Source organism: Parasteatoda tepidariorum, chromosome 10, assembly GCF_982258835.1.
Source record: "Parasteatoda tepidariorum strain Cologne lab strain chromosome 10, Ptep-v5.0, whole genome shotgun sequence".
In the NCBI taxonomy this organism is placed as follows: domain Eukaryota; kingdom Metazoa; phylum Arthropoda; class Arachnida; order Araneae; family Theridiidae; genus Parasteatoda; species Parasteatoda tepidariorum.
In genome coordinates this window covers 55,966,808-55,984,345 of record NC_141764.1, presented here as the reverse complement: position 1 = coordinate 55,984,345, position 17,538 = coordinate 55,966,808, and the positions used below count along the sequence as shown (strand labels likewise).

Here is a 17,538-nt window from a genome sequence, read left to right as displayed (position 1 = left end):
TTATCATTATCTATCATATTTTGAAATTCTATATATTAAGTATTTAACTTGACGAAAACTTATTTAAAATTACAACAAGAATTATTTTCATGGTGGCATGAGCACATTTTATTACAATCTTTGACTATTCTCTAGCTATAAAAAAACGACACGCATTAACAATTCAAAGTGTCAAAAGAAGTAAGTTGGCTTTACAACAAGCTGTCATTGGAATGTATTGTCCCAATTTATTTTTACTGCTTTACTTTTCAGAAAGATTCAAGTAAAACTGTCTCTTTGAATGTCCTTTTCTTTAAAGTTTTGATATATATTTAAAAAATAACTTTTAAGTAATTACTTCAAAAGACCTCAACTTAGTTTCTCAGCATCTTAATAACTTAAAAGGCATTCTTGGGTGTGTCTCAACATTAATGGCGTTTGCTCATATTATGAATAAGTTGGGCGGATGGACAGATAATAACGTAGGAAGGACTTTCAGAAGTTATGGTGCAAAAAGATGGTGACATAGTGTGCTGACACAAATGTCATTTACATTTGAGAATTTATTTTGTTAAGTACTACCCCATGGAAAAGATTTTTATTATTTTAATAAATATAGGTAAACCCCACAGTAATCTGTAATGATTACTTTGTTTTTGAACAATAAGCAATGATATTTATCTTTATCTCTATGTTATATTATTTTTTTTTTCAAATAACAAAAACATTTAAAATTGATATTTTAAATAGAATAAAAGAAAAATTATGCTTTATTCTATTTGCCGTCTATTTAAATTTAAATTTTGCAAATATATTGTTAGTTTAAAATTATATTTATTAATTAAATGTTTTTTTTAATTAAATGCTAGTTTGTTTCGCAATCTCACTAAACATACCATAAGCATTTAATCTGGTTTGGCTGTAATACATAAAATTACGTTTTAAAATGTACTTCATTTTGCATTAGCATTTTTTTATTATTTTTCGTGATTATAAGTTGCTGGAGGTTGAATAGGGAATTAATAAGTCATTACATTTATTTAAAAAAAATGAAAATATGTTCTAACCAGAAAACAAAATTATGTTGAAACACGGTAGTATTAAAAACCATTTTGCAGCTCAGATGTGTAATGTTATTTTGTTTATCAATTTCACTAAATATATCATAAGCACTTATACTGGTTTAGAAATAATATATAAAATTAAGTTTTAAATGTACTTCATTTTGAATTTATTTATTTTATTATTTCTGGTTGTTGTAAATAATTGGAGGTTAGATCGTGGATTAATAAGTCATTGATTTTTTTAAGAAGCATAAAAATATGTTCCAACAAAAAAATAATACTTCTTGAAGTAAGGCAGTATTAAAAACCATTTAGCAGCTTAAGTGAGTAATGTTATTTCGTTTATCAATTTCAATAAACATATCATAAGCACTTATATTGTTTTAGATGTAATATATAAAACTATTTTTAAAACTTTACTTCATTTGAATTTTTTATTTATTTTAATATTTTTGGTGATTACAAATCACTGGGGAAGGTTGAATAGTGAATAAATAAGTCATCGCATATTTTTAAAAAAAAAATAATATTATGTTCCGACAAAAAACTTATTTTGAATGGAGGTAGTATTAAAATCATTTTGTAGTTTAGGCGTGTTCGATCCCTTAAAATCATGATTTTAAAATTTTAAAATAATTGTTATTATTTTTATTACGAATGCAAATGGTGCAATATCTCATTCACAAAGTAGGGTAAGAATTAGTTTCGTTGAAGCTGAAACTGAAACTTTCTTCCTACAGTTTTTAAAAACTATAAGTGTTGTTAATATATTAGCAGCAAAAAAAGAAAAAAAAATGAAGATGAAGAAAATCTTGTTTTTAAGCATTTGTCTTATCATATATTGTAGAGTTATACGGTTCTTTTCTCCTTTTAAATTAAATATAAATAGATTTCAAAAATTAAAATTGTTCATAGAAAAGTGGAATCAGCTCCAAATAAGTATACCTTTAATGAAGGAAGTTTGTTTTAACATGATAAATAAATTAAGTACGTAAAAAAGTGAATATTTAACTGAACAAAATCTTATTTGAATTTACGTATTAAGGAATAAGTAAATGTCATGCAGTAACTATAAACAATTACAGCTTTCTCTTTTTTTGACATTATCTGCAAAGTAAAGTCAAACATTTAAAGATATTTGTATGAAATTGAGAAGAATAAAAATATATTGTGTAAGGAGAAAAATACCTTATATGATCGAGATCATTCAATCAATTAAATTTTAAAAACAATTATTGTGTGACTTAAATTTATTTTACTATCTAACATAATATAAAAAAATCCAGAACAATTAGAAAATTTACAAGTACTTGCTTAAAATTAGTAAAATAGTCACAAAGTAAATGCAGATTAAACTTTTTTTTCAGAGATTTGGTGTTTTCTAGAAATTACAAAAAAATAAACTTTCTATACTTTAGCAGATAAATTTATTTGAATTATGTTAAAATTGATAAGAATTTATAACATACTTTTTGTATAAAATTATGTCAAAAATATACAGGAAGACCAAAATTTAAACAAATTAAAATAAAATAACTATAGCTCAAATTAAGACGCTCGTAGAAAATTTCAAATTCGAATTTTGATCACAGGTCATCTTCGTGCACCCAGAAAACAAAAATGTGAGCGTCATGTGGTGTACTTTGAAGTAGTTTTCACCAAAGAAATTCATGAAATCCATATATTGGTCGTCAAACGATTTAATTTATTGCCAAAGGTCTTTTTCTTAGCCTTACACATTCAAATATGTTGGCTGAAAAGAAAGCGTGAGAAATAATAACTAATTTTAATGAATTCAAAACAAGGTAAACAACCATAAAATGGTTCTCAAATTCTGTGCCAATGGGTTAGGCAGATGTAGAGGGAATCTTTAAAAATATATTTCATTTTTCATTCTATAGTTAATTCAAGGTTGTAGTATTAAAAGATTACATATTTTATGAATGATTTTTATTTCTTGAGCAAAGGATGAAGTAAAATAATAATTTTGGAAAAAAATCATAATTTTGGAATTAAATATTAGGATATATGATATGCAAATTTCAGCTTGACAAACATCTTAAATTATACTTATAAGCTGACTTGAAAATTAATTCATGTACTTATAAACTGACTTATATAAGCATATTGCCTTTTCGTCTCAGAAAAAAAGATTTTGTCCAAGTAATATCATTAATTTAATTTTTATTTTTTTTAGAAAATATTCGACAATAAAATACAGGGGACTCGAATAGTCATGAAATAAAAATTAACTTGACTTATAAAAAATTTTACTTCTTTAATTATGTACAATTATTATGATATCAAGCAGAAACTCTTATTATCTTGATTCTAAAGGAAAGAGCATGAGTATTTGTCTTTTATAGCCCTCGTAAAGTTTAATGTTGCCTAAAATTGAAAAGTAATTTTTCGAATTAATGACCCTTTTTCTAGGGTTAATTTATCCTGGACAATATTTTATTAGTCATAAAGAATAAAAGCGCTGATTTTTTTCTCTTATTTATATCATGCACTATTAAGCATTCGAGGGTTTCAAATACTTCTATAGTAATTATGAAACTTACAATTTTATTTTAGTCATAGAAAATTTAATTAAGCAATTAAATGTTATATATGCAAAATTCCTAATCAGTTTCTTAAGATGAAATATATTTAAGAACTTTAGACTTACTTCAACTCCACGAAAGGAAAATGTTAATTTTCTTTATGGTTCCTTATTTAAAAACTAATATTTCATTAAAAATTTATTTGAATTCGAATTAAAATTATAAACTATATCTAGTTGAATACTTACTAGTGTGTGAAGTTACAGGCATGAAATATTAAAACAAAAGCTTAGTTACAAAGAACATTCGTCAGAACGAAATACATTCCTTTTAAATTTTAAAGTTTTGTAATTGTTTTATTTAACTAAAGAGTTTTAAAAATACTAATATATAAATAAATCATTGAAAAATTCTTCATGCTTCGGAAATATTACCAAATATTTGAAAACTTTTTAAGTTATTGAAAATATTGTATAAGAAAACATGTGTACGTCCTTTATTCATATTTTTATATCCTCTTATGTGCTGAATTCAGTTTCATTATTTTATTTTACTATCAACTATTTGTTCATTTCTATCATTATGATCTCTTAATTATTTTCAATTACAGTGTTAATTTAAAAGAGAAACGACTGTGCGCGAGAAAATTTTCAAAAAATGGCTAGTAAAAGTCAATTTTCTCAAAACGCCACATCTGACATATTAATGAACTTCAAACTTAGCATTAATATTTAGAAAAAAAATAGAAATGAAGGATAATGATATGCTAAGGGTTTTGGTGGTTCAAGTTCGCGTTTGCCCTCAAAAGTTAATTTTGCCATATTAAAGTGTAATTTAAAATCGTTTTTAAGAAGTCAAGTTTTAAATAAAGTGTTCCTGCTGTAGTGGTTTACTGTAAAATGAGCAAGCGTGTGTGAAATTAAAATTCATCAGTATAATTATTGTCATAAATTTGCATCTATTGTCAACCAAACTTGTTAACGCTCATGTAACTTAATTTAGAGAATTTCATCTCTTTTAGAGCAAACTCATTTTTCAAATTGTGGTCTTAATTACCAAGTATGTTACAACTGAATTAAAAGTGTTTTTGACGTTTTCATAAAGATTTATGCTTCGAAGAAAATGCATATTAGATTACAAAGCTTAAAAATGTATTAAATCTGAGTAGATTCGCAAGTGTTATGAATTTGCTTTACTCAAAATTTAAAATTAGTTGCAGCACATCGTTTTATCAAACAGATTTGCGTTATGAATATGAGGACAAGCAAATTAATGAAAATTGTTATAACTTTTAATATAGTTTAGCACTATTAAGCAATAAATGATCATGTAATGTGTTCTGTGTAGGCTCAATAATTTATAATTAAAGTTCATTTAAAAGTAAAGACAATTGCGATTGCGAACCCCTTGGTGAAAAATAATGCTAGATTTTTTTTAAAAAAGAATTATACAAGTTAGAATAAATATATGACTGTTAACCTACACCAGAGGTCGCCAAAGTGGTCTACATAGATCCCCAGGGGTCTATTTAACGTAAGCGGGGGTCGATCTGAGCCAGGGGGTCGAATGGGGGTCGATCCGAGCCGGAAAGGTTGATTGGTCAAAGGATTATCTGTATTTTTCAGATATGTGAGAATTAGAAATAAAAGAAGACTTGGAAATAGATACAGGTAATCTTCAAAAATTGAGCGACAATTTTAAACTGCGTTTTGTTGATTTGGAAAACATTGACATCCCTGATTGGATTATTGTGCCATTTTCTGCTCAAATTGAAAACGTGGACATCAACCTGCAAGATGAGCTTGCTGAATTATTATGGGAATTTGAAGCAAAGACGCTTTTTTTAAAATTTAACAATAAGCAAATTTTGGACAAATATAAATATAATGCAAAAATATGTAAGACTTTACGAAATAGCTCAGCCATTTATGATAGCATTTCCAAGTTCCTATATCGTTGAAGCCGGTTTCAGTCACGTAAATTCAATCTTAACTAAGAACGGAAATAAATTAAATGTGGAGTTTCGAGGGGATTTAAGATTAGAATTGACCAATTTTGAACCCAATATAACAAACTTTGCAAAAAAAAAAAAAAAACACCAGGCACACCCATGTCATTGATTAAGAAGCAATAAATCCGTAGTTACTTTACTTATGATTTCTGCTTACTTATATGTAATTACTTATTATTTCATAAATATTAAGGTATTTATATTTCAACATTAATATATTTTTCATAAAACTATTGTTACACTATGTACTATTACTTTAATAAATGTTCAAAATCATAAAATAAATGTACAAACACAGTATCTAATAGAGATTTATTTTAATTAACAGAAAATTACTTTTATGGGGGTCGATGAGGATTTCGAAAAATTATGTAGGGGTCGATGATCCAAAAAGTTTGGCAACCCCTGACCTACACTGTTAGAATTTTTATTCTAAAATTACGGTAAAATAATCGACGAGAGTCTGTTTATTCAACTAACCATAAAATTTACGGTGAAAGACTTTCTTAAATTTACGATTTTTAAATCATGAACAACTAGTATCGTTAAAACACCGCGAATACAAAACTATACTCTTCTGTAACCATTTACAACAGTCATGGTTTCAAAACCATGAAAAAATTTAACTGGACATTGGGGAATATTTAGCAACTTTATGGTGCTGCCATCTATGCGTGAATGAGAAAATCGTAATCTAATAGTCCAAGGTCACTAATTGGGAAGTTCAGGACACTGAAAACTCTTCATGTATTGAAGGGAATAGAAGAAATAGTGCGGCGTATTCGCTTTGGCTTAGATTCCGAGACTGTTTAGCATGAAGCCGACAGATTAACGCTTTCGGCTGTAATACTTATCCATATTCCAAGAACTATGTGACTTTCTTAGGTACTTCGATTTGGTGTGATAAAATTCAGGTTGCTTACCTGTATTAGGTTAACACAGTTAATCAGCGTTTTTTTTCACGTTTAACAGCTTGAAAACCATCTTATTTATGGATAATTAACTGTTTTATTTTCATATGGTAAAATAACAATTAAATAAATTGTTATTTAACTATTTTTTTCCGAAAAATTTCTAACAGTGTATTGCAATTTTTTAAACCACAAATGAAGAGGTTGTCAGTGCGTTTGTGCGCCTGTATCTCTTATGTAATCAGAACTGTTTGTGTCAGCGTCCTGAAAATTGTACAGTGAATGAAAGGGACAATTTTTACATTGTTCCTAAATATCATTCAAACATTTTAGTGAGATCATTCTTGAGAGACATTTTAAGAATTTAAATTTTTCATTGGCTCAGAACTCGTCATTCATATAAATTAAACAGCTGTTCGATATAATATAGTCAAGTGTTTTAATGATAACATAGGTGATGTTTGTTATCTCGTAGCTCTCATTAATAATAAAAAGAGAATTTTGCTCATTGTTCAATATATAATTATTTCTTCTTTGTTGTGTCAGATAAATACGATGATTAACATGAATGCATTGACATAGAATTCCCAGAATTATTATTTCTACAGTTCTGTGAAATCACGGGTTTAGTAACTCACCGAAATTAAATTATTTTAAATCAGCAATTTTTGAACGGTAGATAAGTTATGTACTGGAAAGCAAAATTATTTGAAAAATTGAAGGGGAGAGTGGGGTATCTATTGTAACTATTTTTGCTTTTCACTTGTAACTATTTTTGCTTAACTATTTTTAACTTACAAAAAATCCAATATGTTATTAGTATTAATTGACAGACGAGTAAAGTAAACTATTCTCTACTAGAGAAAAAATAAATACCTTATTTTAAATGTTATTATATTAGTTATGAACAATTTTTGACAGTCGTGCACTTGTTACAATTGTCCCCACTTACGGGGTCAATTGTAACAGTTCATAAATTCAACTAAAACGTAGTTAATTATACATATTATCATAGTTGTGATATATTTTTTTATTGATCAAAATAGTAGCGATATTTTAGGAGTAAAAATAATAATGAGCAGATACCTAAAGGGCTAAACTTTTTGCTTTAAGGGGTTAAAAATTTTAATTTATGCCGTGAAAGGTGACAAATAAAATAATGCACATGCAACATAATATAAATGATATATGAAGCTATTGGTGGTTCTTAAAGAGTTAAGTAATGGTTTGTAAACATAAGATTATTTATTTTCAGCTGTTACAATCGTCCCTTTACTTATTGTTACAATCGTCCCGAAGACGACATATCAGCTTCACTTGTTAATAGCAATGCTAGTTTATTAACAAAACTAATCTTTTTTTTTGAAATGTTAATTAAATTGTCCACTTACATATTCGGTTAATAATTTTTATTTGTTTAAACAAAATTACTTTGCTACAATATAATATTCTAATACCAAAAAAAGTACTTACGTAGCGTGAAAATATCTTTTGGGATGTAACTCTTTCAAAAGTTCATAAAAATGGTTGCCAGCAGAGGTGTACATGTAGATTTATTAAATACACCTTGTGCGCCATCTAGGAACCAAATCTAGAACCCGACAGTCGAAATTTTTGCTCCTTCACAATCGTTCCCTGTTACAATTGACCCCGCTCTCCCCTACTAATTCAATTAGAATACAAATTCAATTAAATACAAATTTGTCATATTATTATTAACGACGAAGATGCTTGAACAATTTCGCTACTGCGTACTAATGAAAATTTAAAAAAAAATAAGTTCTGCCCTAAAAAGCAAAATTAATGGAGAATGGTTGCAAAAAATTTAGGAGTAAAGTACGAAATCTCATAGTATTATTATTGACGCTTATAAATTTTGGTAATAAGTTCGAACTGAAATGAAAACAAAATTTTTGTGTCAAAAAATGAAGTTAATGCAGAAAATGTACTTATTCACTTGCTTAAAATGCTGAAAAATCGCCATATTATGATTGACACCAGTAAAGAGATATTTTTTTAAATTACCAATTGATGTAAAAAAAAATATTTTTTAATAAAAAGTTAAATTAATAGAGAAATGGTTCTAATTTACCTAATAGAATAATAAAAAATCGCCAAATTATTATTAATGCCAATTATTTTTCAATAGTTTTGTTATAAGCACTACTGGCATTGTGGTATTTGGTGCAGTTTTAATTGTTTCTAGAAGTATTGTGCGATAATGTATAATTATATTTGCTATTTCGTAATCGATATTGCAGAAATACGTTTTTTATGATTCCTCAAAGGGGATACATCAGGGAAAAATTAGGGATTTTAGTAAATTCCTGAGTTTACCTCGAGCAATAGCATCGCGCTAAATGAATACAGTAAATCTTTAATTTGATAGGATGAGCTACTATGAGAATATGTTATCCGAACGTAATAATGTAAAGCCACCGGAAAGGACAAATTATAATAGTAAATTTAAAAAAAAGAGTTATTTTATCTTTTTCAGTTATATTAGCATATGCCTTTCATTTTGTGTATAATTTCTTAGATTTTCTCAGAAGCAATTTAATGATAATGATATACCGTAAATATTAATTTTTCCAAGAATAATACATTTAAAATGACCCTATATGAAGCTAAACATGAAAAAAATAGAATTTAATTCTGATGGGAATTCTACTCATTAGTAATAGTCCAACCAAAGTGGAAAAAAGTTTTATAAAACTTGTTATTTTTAATTATGATCCTTACGTTTCAGCAACTATCTACTGGTCAAACAATTTTTTTATCATTTAATGATGTCGAAAATGCTTTAAAAATGTAAAAATCAAAATATTTATTCTTCTATAACATATTTGAAACAATAATTTTTCTAAAAGAAATTTGCGTTTAAAATTTTTTATTTTTATGTAGTTGTATCAATCAAATATTCTTTCCTGTCGATATTTTTTGTGTTCTGGGGTTCATTATTTATCAAGAGAAAACTGTACCATTTTTTTTAAGAAAACAGAAAGGAAGGTTAAGAAATATTTCGAAAATTAAATCTAAGAGAAATGATGAGTAAGATGCAAATTTATGGAATTTTAAAGTAACAAAATATATTACATAAAATTACACCATAATGGGAATTATTATTTACTTGTTGTTCATGCAAATGCTTTGCATATAAAACTGGAAAAATTAGATTAGGTCAAATGAAACTTTTGGTACAAATCCATATTTCAAAGGCTTTGTTAAAGGTAATATGAACAAAAGATAAAGTATAGATATATAGTTACTAATGTTAAGAACTTATAGGATTTACCAATTATGTATACTTATATAACATATTAAAATTATATAAAATTATCATCAAAAGTTATTGCAGCATGAATAATTTTGAAGTAAACATTATTTTCGAAAATTGGAGCAACAAACATATATTTTATTAATATTTTAGTTAGCATGACAAAACAGTCTATTGATATTTTAATCAAAAAGTGCTAATAAAAGAGTTTTTGTTTTAAAAAAGAGGTTTTAACAATGAATTTTAAAATATAATTTAGTTCGAATTTAAAGAAAAATATTTCTGGCTATTTAAAAAGAAAGAATGTTATAATTACTTAAAGAATGTTAAGTAGGATTCATTAAGATAATTAAAACGAAAAAAAAATTAAAATATAAGAAAGTTTAAAATTGCTTAATTATTTCTGCAGCATATTTTCTCTCAAAACAAAGCCTTTTAAAACACAAATAACAAAGTTAATGATTCTGGTTAAGTCCTTAAGTTAAAGCAACTTTTTAAAGTAAAAGGAAAACTCGCATGCTGTATGAATGGTACTCAGCGTTCAGAGCAAGATAAAATTTATAGCTTTTTATACCTTTCAATTCAATAATGAATTTGAAATCGACAAAATAACTGTTTAAATATTATTTACTTATTGCAAAAAAAAACTGAACAAAAAATCATCTTTAAAGAAGGATTCTGCCTAAGTATCGAGTAGCGCTTCGAATATATTCCTTAAAAAAATTTTAAATTTCAATTCTATTTCTATTTTTTTAAACTTTTTTTTACTGAAATGACATGATTCTAAACTTCATTTTTACCAGCTGTATAAATAATTCGAAATAAATTTTACATTCCTCAAAAAACATTTTTTAGAAAAATGGAACTAACCTTTTAGATACTTTAAAATACTCTTATTTTTACGTATTCAGATTTGTAAGTATTCATTTTGTTCGTATTCATATTTTACTCATATTTGTATCCATTTCCAAAAATTCGTTACGAAAAATAAAATATATGTTTCACCTTAATACCTTTAAAGTTGATAGAGGTTTTACAAAAGAGAAACGAAATATAATTTTCTTATTGAAGAGGTCTGAAACGTTTGAAACATTTTATAATAAAATCAGCTGAAGGTTTTTGCATATTTAGTAATTTAACAAAAAGTTAAAGATGCTGAACTTTCTTTTTAAGATATTAAACTGTCATTTAGCTATAATTGGTTTTAATATATAGCATGATATGCCCTATCAAAATAAATGATTAATGCATATTAAGTAATTAAGAAAGTAACAAATACTTTCCCATCTTCATCGGCTTTATTATTAAGTTTGAAATCTGCTGCGAATTAAACATTTATATCGTTTAACTACGTATCCCAATGTTTAAAAATGTATTTTACAAATACCAACTTTAAGTACTCATTTTTCTATCAGGACTAATTATGTTTTTGATGGAAAGAATTTCCGTTCAGGAAAAATTATTTTGAAGAAAATAAACTGATAAAAGTATGATTTTAAAAATAATAACGAAAAAACCAAGATTTCAACCAAACGATGGAATATTTAATGAACTTGTAACTGGAACTAATAATAAAATCTCTCTATTAAACATAAGAAATTTTATTTATGATAAAGAAGGAATTATGATTTTAGCAAAGAGTTCGGATGTTAGGAAAACAGCCATTCCTTTATACATGAAGTTTGAAGTTGGAACTCAAAAGGATATGATCCTATATTTTGCTCAATGGCAAGTATTGGTTATCCAAAAGACACTCAATGAAGGTAATAGTAAAAAAAATCGAAATTTTTGTTTTTGACACCAAACGAAATTTGAGGCATTTTTTTTGCATTTGATGGAAATATGAGATGTTAGCAATGTGCTATTATAAATGTGCTATACAAATAAAGCTATTACAATTCTTTTAACAAATATTTAAAACTAAAACCAAAAATGAAAAATGAATTAATGTATTACATAGTCTTAATTATTATTAAACGTTATATCGTTTTACTTTTTTCTACATTTTTCATTTAGTACTCTTTTAACTAACAATGTTTTTAGAAACAAGTTAAGTTTTCAAAGAAAGAGTATAAGAAGTGTAAATAATATTAATTTAAGAATACTTTCAGCATGATGCATTTAGCATAATTAAGTTTTTTATATGAATAATAATTTTTTAAGTCAATGTATTGTTTTGATATATATTCTTATAACATACATTATGCTACGAGCCTATATAATGCATTAAAAAAGACATGAAATATTATTTATAAGAACAGAAAAAACTAGATTTCGGCTTAGATATGGAGCATTAAAAGTACAATCATTCCGTGCTTACATGAATTTCGCAGCTGGAACTCATGTTAAAGTGACCTTATTCATGTTATCCTATGTTGATTGAATTATTTAATCTTTCGTAGATAATAAGTTAAAATTAAACACTTTTAACCAAAATAATTCTGAACATGATATTTCCTTTTAAACACATTTAGGAACTCTATGTATGGTATAAGAAGTGAAAAATTTATTGATTTGTCTTTACGTAGGAAATCTGTATTTACAAAACTGTAGGTATTTTGATTTCCGTAAGAAAATAAAGTATTTCTCAGCATTAAAAAGCTCACTGAGTTGATTGTTAAAAATTACATTACTTTTGCGGCGCAAAAACTGTAACATTTAAGAAAATTGACAATAATGTTTTATGAGTATGATGGAATAAAAATTAACCTTCTATAGTTACTTGAAAAATATTAACTGCTAAACTTGTAGTAAAAGTACCATGTAAACCACTCTGCAGTGGGCAGATATAGTATAATGAAGATAAATTTTGTTGACTGAAAGTGTCTTTTGCATTTATTAATTAGCTCAGTTTTCTTTCCAGATTTCAATTTGTTTGAAAGTTTTGAAATTTCAAGAGCTTTTTTTAGGAAAGTTTTCTCACCTTTTTGCTTCAAATGAGATTATCTATCTATTATATTGGGAAAATATTATATACTTGCACTTTTTTGATGATGAAAGTGAAAAAAAAAGAAAGGAAAAGAGATTAGGTTTTGTCAAATGCAAGTCTTAACATTTATACTCAAATTACTAGATTATTTATTAGTAAGAGATAAAAACCATTTTCCATTTAACATTTATAGTGATATAAACTAATCATTATTTATTTTTCACAAATTTAATCACCTCTCATTCGTTTCGTCTTATTGCGTACTAATTCATATACTAAAGTTATTTCTTCAAGTACACATATTTATTTTTCAAATCCAGGTAAATGTGCAATTGGTTGTTAACGGGTAAACTAAGAGACCAAACGTAACATATCAACAAAATCATTTTTTGAAAAGAAAAATATCTCTTTGTAAGGAAAACAAATTAATGAAGGAGAATTAATCACGAGGGTTGGATTGCGGATTGAAGCAAAAGAGAAGATTCAAAGGTGTTTAAAAGAAATGAATAATATAATGAATCATATGTACCAAATTTTTAGTGTATTATTAAATGTAATTTATTTTCTATCAGTGACCTAGATTTCTCAAACTAGGATTTCTAAAAAACATTATTTTTTTGATACATTTAATTTTTGTATTAAAATTATTCACTTAATGAATACTAAAAGACTTATCAAGTTAAAAATTCTGGGAAAAAATATTTTTAAAATGTACTCTTAAAATAAATAATTTTTATCTGTTTTACAAGAATTATCGAATAATTTCGAAATAAGAGTCCATTTTGAAATCTATGTCAAGGATTTTTTTATTTTATTTTTGTATTATGTTAATTTTTATTTTTTGTAAATGTGTAGTAAAAACTAATTTCATTTTGTGTGAATTCATACAAATATTATATACGTTTAAATAGCAAGAAAATGATACCAAAATGATACAAAAATCGTAGAGAACTTAAATTAGTTTTAAAAAACTAATCATTTAACATTTAATATTATTAATTTAATCTATATTATTACATACAATTAATTGATAAACCAGGATTATATATTGTTCCAAAATCTCAAACAAAGCATATTTCGTAAATTTATGTAATGATGTTTATGAAATGAATAATTCAAAAGAATTCAATCGAAAAGATTTGCTCAACACTTAAAAAACGTCATTTGTTTCTTAAAATTATAAGTTAAGCAAATTTGACCCTCATTCTTCAGGTTAACAAGACGTGACCCATTAATTGTTTTTAAATTTGGTTCTAATCAAAATACGCACAATAAAAAGTACAGTGAACTGAATATGAACAAAACTTTGGAGAGAACTAAATAATATATTTTCTGTAAAACGTTCCTGATCAAATTACAGTAAAAGTACTAACAATCATGGTGCTGGTAGTTTATACCGTAAAATCAACTTCCACCGGAACATGTAGCGGAACAAAAAACCAAACACACCGTAATTTTTACTGTAATAACTACCATAACATCACTGAATCACTAATCTAACAAACATTACTGTAATTTCTAAGCGAATCTAATTTCAATCTATCCCTGCTTGCCGAAAACAGTTAAAAATTATATATTCTCTAAAAATTTAAGAGTTTTTCTTCTAAAAATTTATTTAGTCTCAATTAAAAAAATCGTATTACTTACTTCATAAGTTAGTAAGTTTTTTAAAATCAAATAAATCTTACCTCAGTGAAATATATTTTATTTGTAATGCTTTATTTATTATGCGACTGCTGCGGATGTCTACAAAAGTTTAAATTTTTATTTTCTTATTCTTGATTTTTAGACTTTTTTGTCATATATACAGAATATAGGGATTAAAGTCTGGATAAAATTTGTAAATATTGAAACTTTTAAACTTTATAACAATTTCAAAAATCACAACAAAAAACTACAAACTTTTTTACTTCATTAAATTAAATTGCTTTTAAATTAGAATTTAATTGATAAGTGATACTTTAAGTTAATTTTTATTAATATCATATTTTTTCAGAAATTAAGAATGCAATTATAAAATTACTTCTTAACCGGAATAGGAAACATTTTACGTTGTTTTGAAATTACTATCTTGCGATAAACTATAACGATTTTTTGTTTCAATTTGAAAAAGAATAAACAAATTAAGAAAACCAAATAAATTTTCTTCTATTTCTCTTACAAAATCGGGTAATAATTTAAAGGGGTAAAGCAAAACATACAGTGGAAAAATACTTACCACTAAACGAATAACATAATTATCAAACATCTGATCTATGCAGGTTTCGCGGTTCAAGAGACACGCCAAACGTATCCTTTTAATTAGAGCTAACTAGTAATTAAGTAGCGAAATCAGATACAAAAATAAGCTTCTCTTAACCCAACATGTATTTATTTTGACAGATACTGGTTCTCGATTATCAAATTAGAGTAATTTGAAGACAAAATCTCGAAATTATATCTTAGAAAGTTTAGTCAGAAAACAGTAAAAAATGTGGGACCTATTAATGTTTGATTTAATTGCTACTTTTATAAAATTGTACGAATATTTATAAGAAATTAGAACAAATATATGTATAAGAAATTAGAATAAATATATGTATAAGAAATTAGAATAAATATATGTATAAGAAATTAGAGTAAATATATGTATAAGAAATTAGAATAAATATATGCATAAGAAATAAGAAAATATATGTATATGAAATGTTTAAAAAAAATGAGAAATATATTGTATATGAAGACAACACTAATTTTTAAAAGTAATTGCATGAAAATAATAGTTTCGACTAACAGTTTACTCCAGCTTATTGTGATTAACAAACTAATTGATTTTACTGAAGTACAAAAATTAACAGGTAATTAATTTAATCTGGTTTATCTTAAATATTCGTTTATTCTCTGATCATATCGGCTTACGATTGTATCACTTTATGCATGAGATTCATACAATTTCCAATAATAATGCATTTAAATTATTATTAAATGGCATTTTAAATAATTTTAATAATACTGAGGTTATTATTACTTTCGGAAATTAATTAAATTTTTCAACTGCAGTAAAAAGAGTTGTATTTTTTAAAGAAAACATAGAAACATTCAGTCACTCATATGTTATGTTTTTTTTAGCTTTTAATTATTTAATATCTATTTATAATAAATAATGAGGTAAGTTTAGATGTAGAATTTAAATTGTACGTGATAGAAAAGCAATGTATAAACGTAACAAAACGCGCTTATTCACAATATTAAAATAGTTTTGAGCAATGTCTTGAAAATTTAATATCCAGGACTTCTATTTCATCAGTTACTAATGAAAACATTGCTCAAAATACGCTATTTTAATTTTAATATGAAGCTTTGAAAATGCAGAATTTTTTTTTATATTCTAGATAGAGATATAGTTTTTCTCATGTGCCTGCGATACGACTTTCATATTTATTTCCTTTGTTTTCAAAATAACACAAATATTAAGTATGTAATAGGAAAAATGAAATGGAGTAGAAAGTTTTTCAGGGAAAAAAAAATAATAAACTTGCCAACGCCATAATCAATAGTAGTAGTAAAAGTTTTATGAAACCGAATTTGCTGTGCCTGTGCACATAGTTTTAAAAATTAAGTATATTCAGTTGTAGTTATTTCTTTTTTTTTATCATTTTAAGAGCTAGCACCATCTAGAAAAAACAATCTGATTTTTTTAAATAAACTAAATTTAACAAAAATTACTGATCCATCCTTTACTTACCTAAAACAGCAATGACCAACAAACAAATAAATTGTCCAAAACACTTTCTCATAAGAATTTCCATCCCAAAATCGAAAAAGATATTCAAATCCTTACGAAAAAAACAAACATTTGGTTTATTATTTTTTTTAAAAATTCCATTAAGCGTTTCAATTTCCAACAAGTGTCTATACAACAATACTAAATAAACCTATATATATATATAATTAAACTGGATTCAATACTGCCTCGTGCTGGGGCAACACAAAGAGCACATGTTTCTGAGTTTTCCGAAATAACTTAGTTTAGTCAGAAGTTAACTTCACCGTTCCCAGGGCGTCATCTGAAGTTGAAATGTGTCTGAAAGGAAGCGGGAATCTCCGTATATCATTAAAAGGCGGGAAGAGCATGCGCCCCTGCATTTAGTGCGCAGTAGGACTGTTTTATTCGCTGCCTTACGGAAGTGATATTGTTCACTTTTGCTTCTGGCATGCCTTTCCCACTACCACCCGTTGAGCGCCCTGCTTCGACTGAAAAGGGCGCAAAAGAGGCTCTTCTGTCATGTTTACGTTAAAATTCGTTAGGATTTAATTTTTACACATCCTGAGCCTCTTGTTATGCGTCAGCGGTATTAGGCATTTGTTTTTTTCTCAGGTTTTTGCTTACAGTTTTCCTTTTTCATTTGACTGAAAGTCTTCAATTTTGAAATTTTTGTTGATTTTTGTCTTGTAAAACACGAGTTGCATGCCAAAACAGAGTTGCGCAGGTGGCGCTCTCTCCCTCTATTTTTTTCTTCTTTTTTTGCATTCAAAAGCATTTTTCACTTCAAGCAATTTTTTTCTTTGAAGCTTTGAAAAGTTAAGCATTAATTTCGCCTTTTTTAAAACAAAATGCTTACGTGCTGCGATTATTGTAAGAGCAAGTTAAAATATAATATAGCTTAAAAGAAAGCATTATACAATTTTCTATACTAAATCAAGTGACTTTTTTTGGTAAGGATATTAAATATGGTTAACAAATCCCATGTTATTGTAACGCAAAAATATAAAATTAGTATGCAATTTTTAATAATCAAGATAGAGTAAGATTGCTTTAATCTCATGTATAAAAAATACTAT

General features: G+C 26.2%; 1 protein-coding gene across 2 annotated transcripts in view; it reads right to left on the bottom strand.

The window, feature by feature from the left end:
* LOC107443056 (cell adhesion molecule Dscam1) overlaps positions 1-17,195 on the bottom strand; it is a 208,928-nt gene extending 191,733 nt beyond the window's left edge. For both annotated transcript variants that reach the window (XR_001583949.3, XM_016056799.3), the window contains exon 1: positions 16,442-17,195. Coding sequence is in view for 1 of the 2 variants with exons in the window: in XM_016056799.3 (XP_015912285.1) it covers positions 16,442-16,505 (64 nt within the window). In the remaining variant the exon portion in view is untranslated. The remainder of the gene's footprint in view (positions 1-16,441) is intronic.
* Between the last annotated feature and the right edge of the window lie 343 nt (positions 17,196-17,538).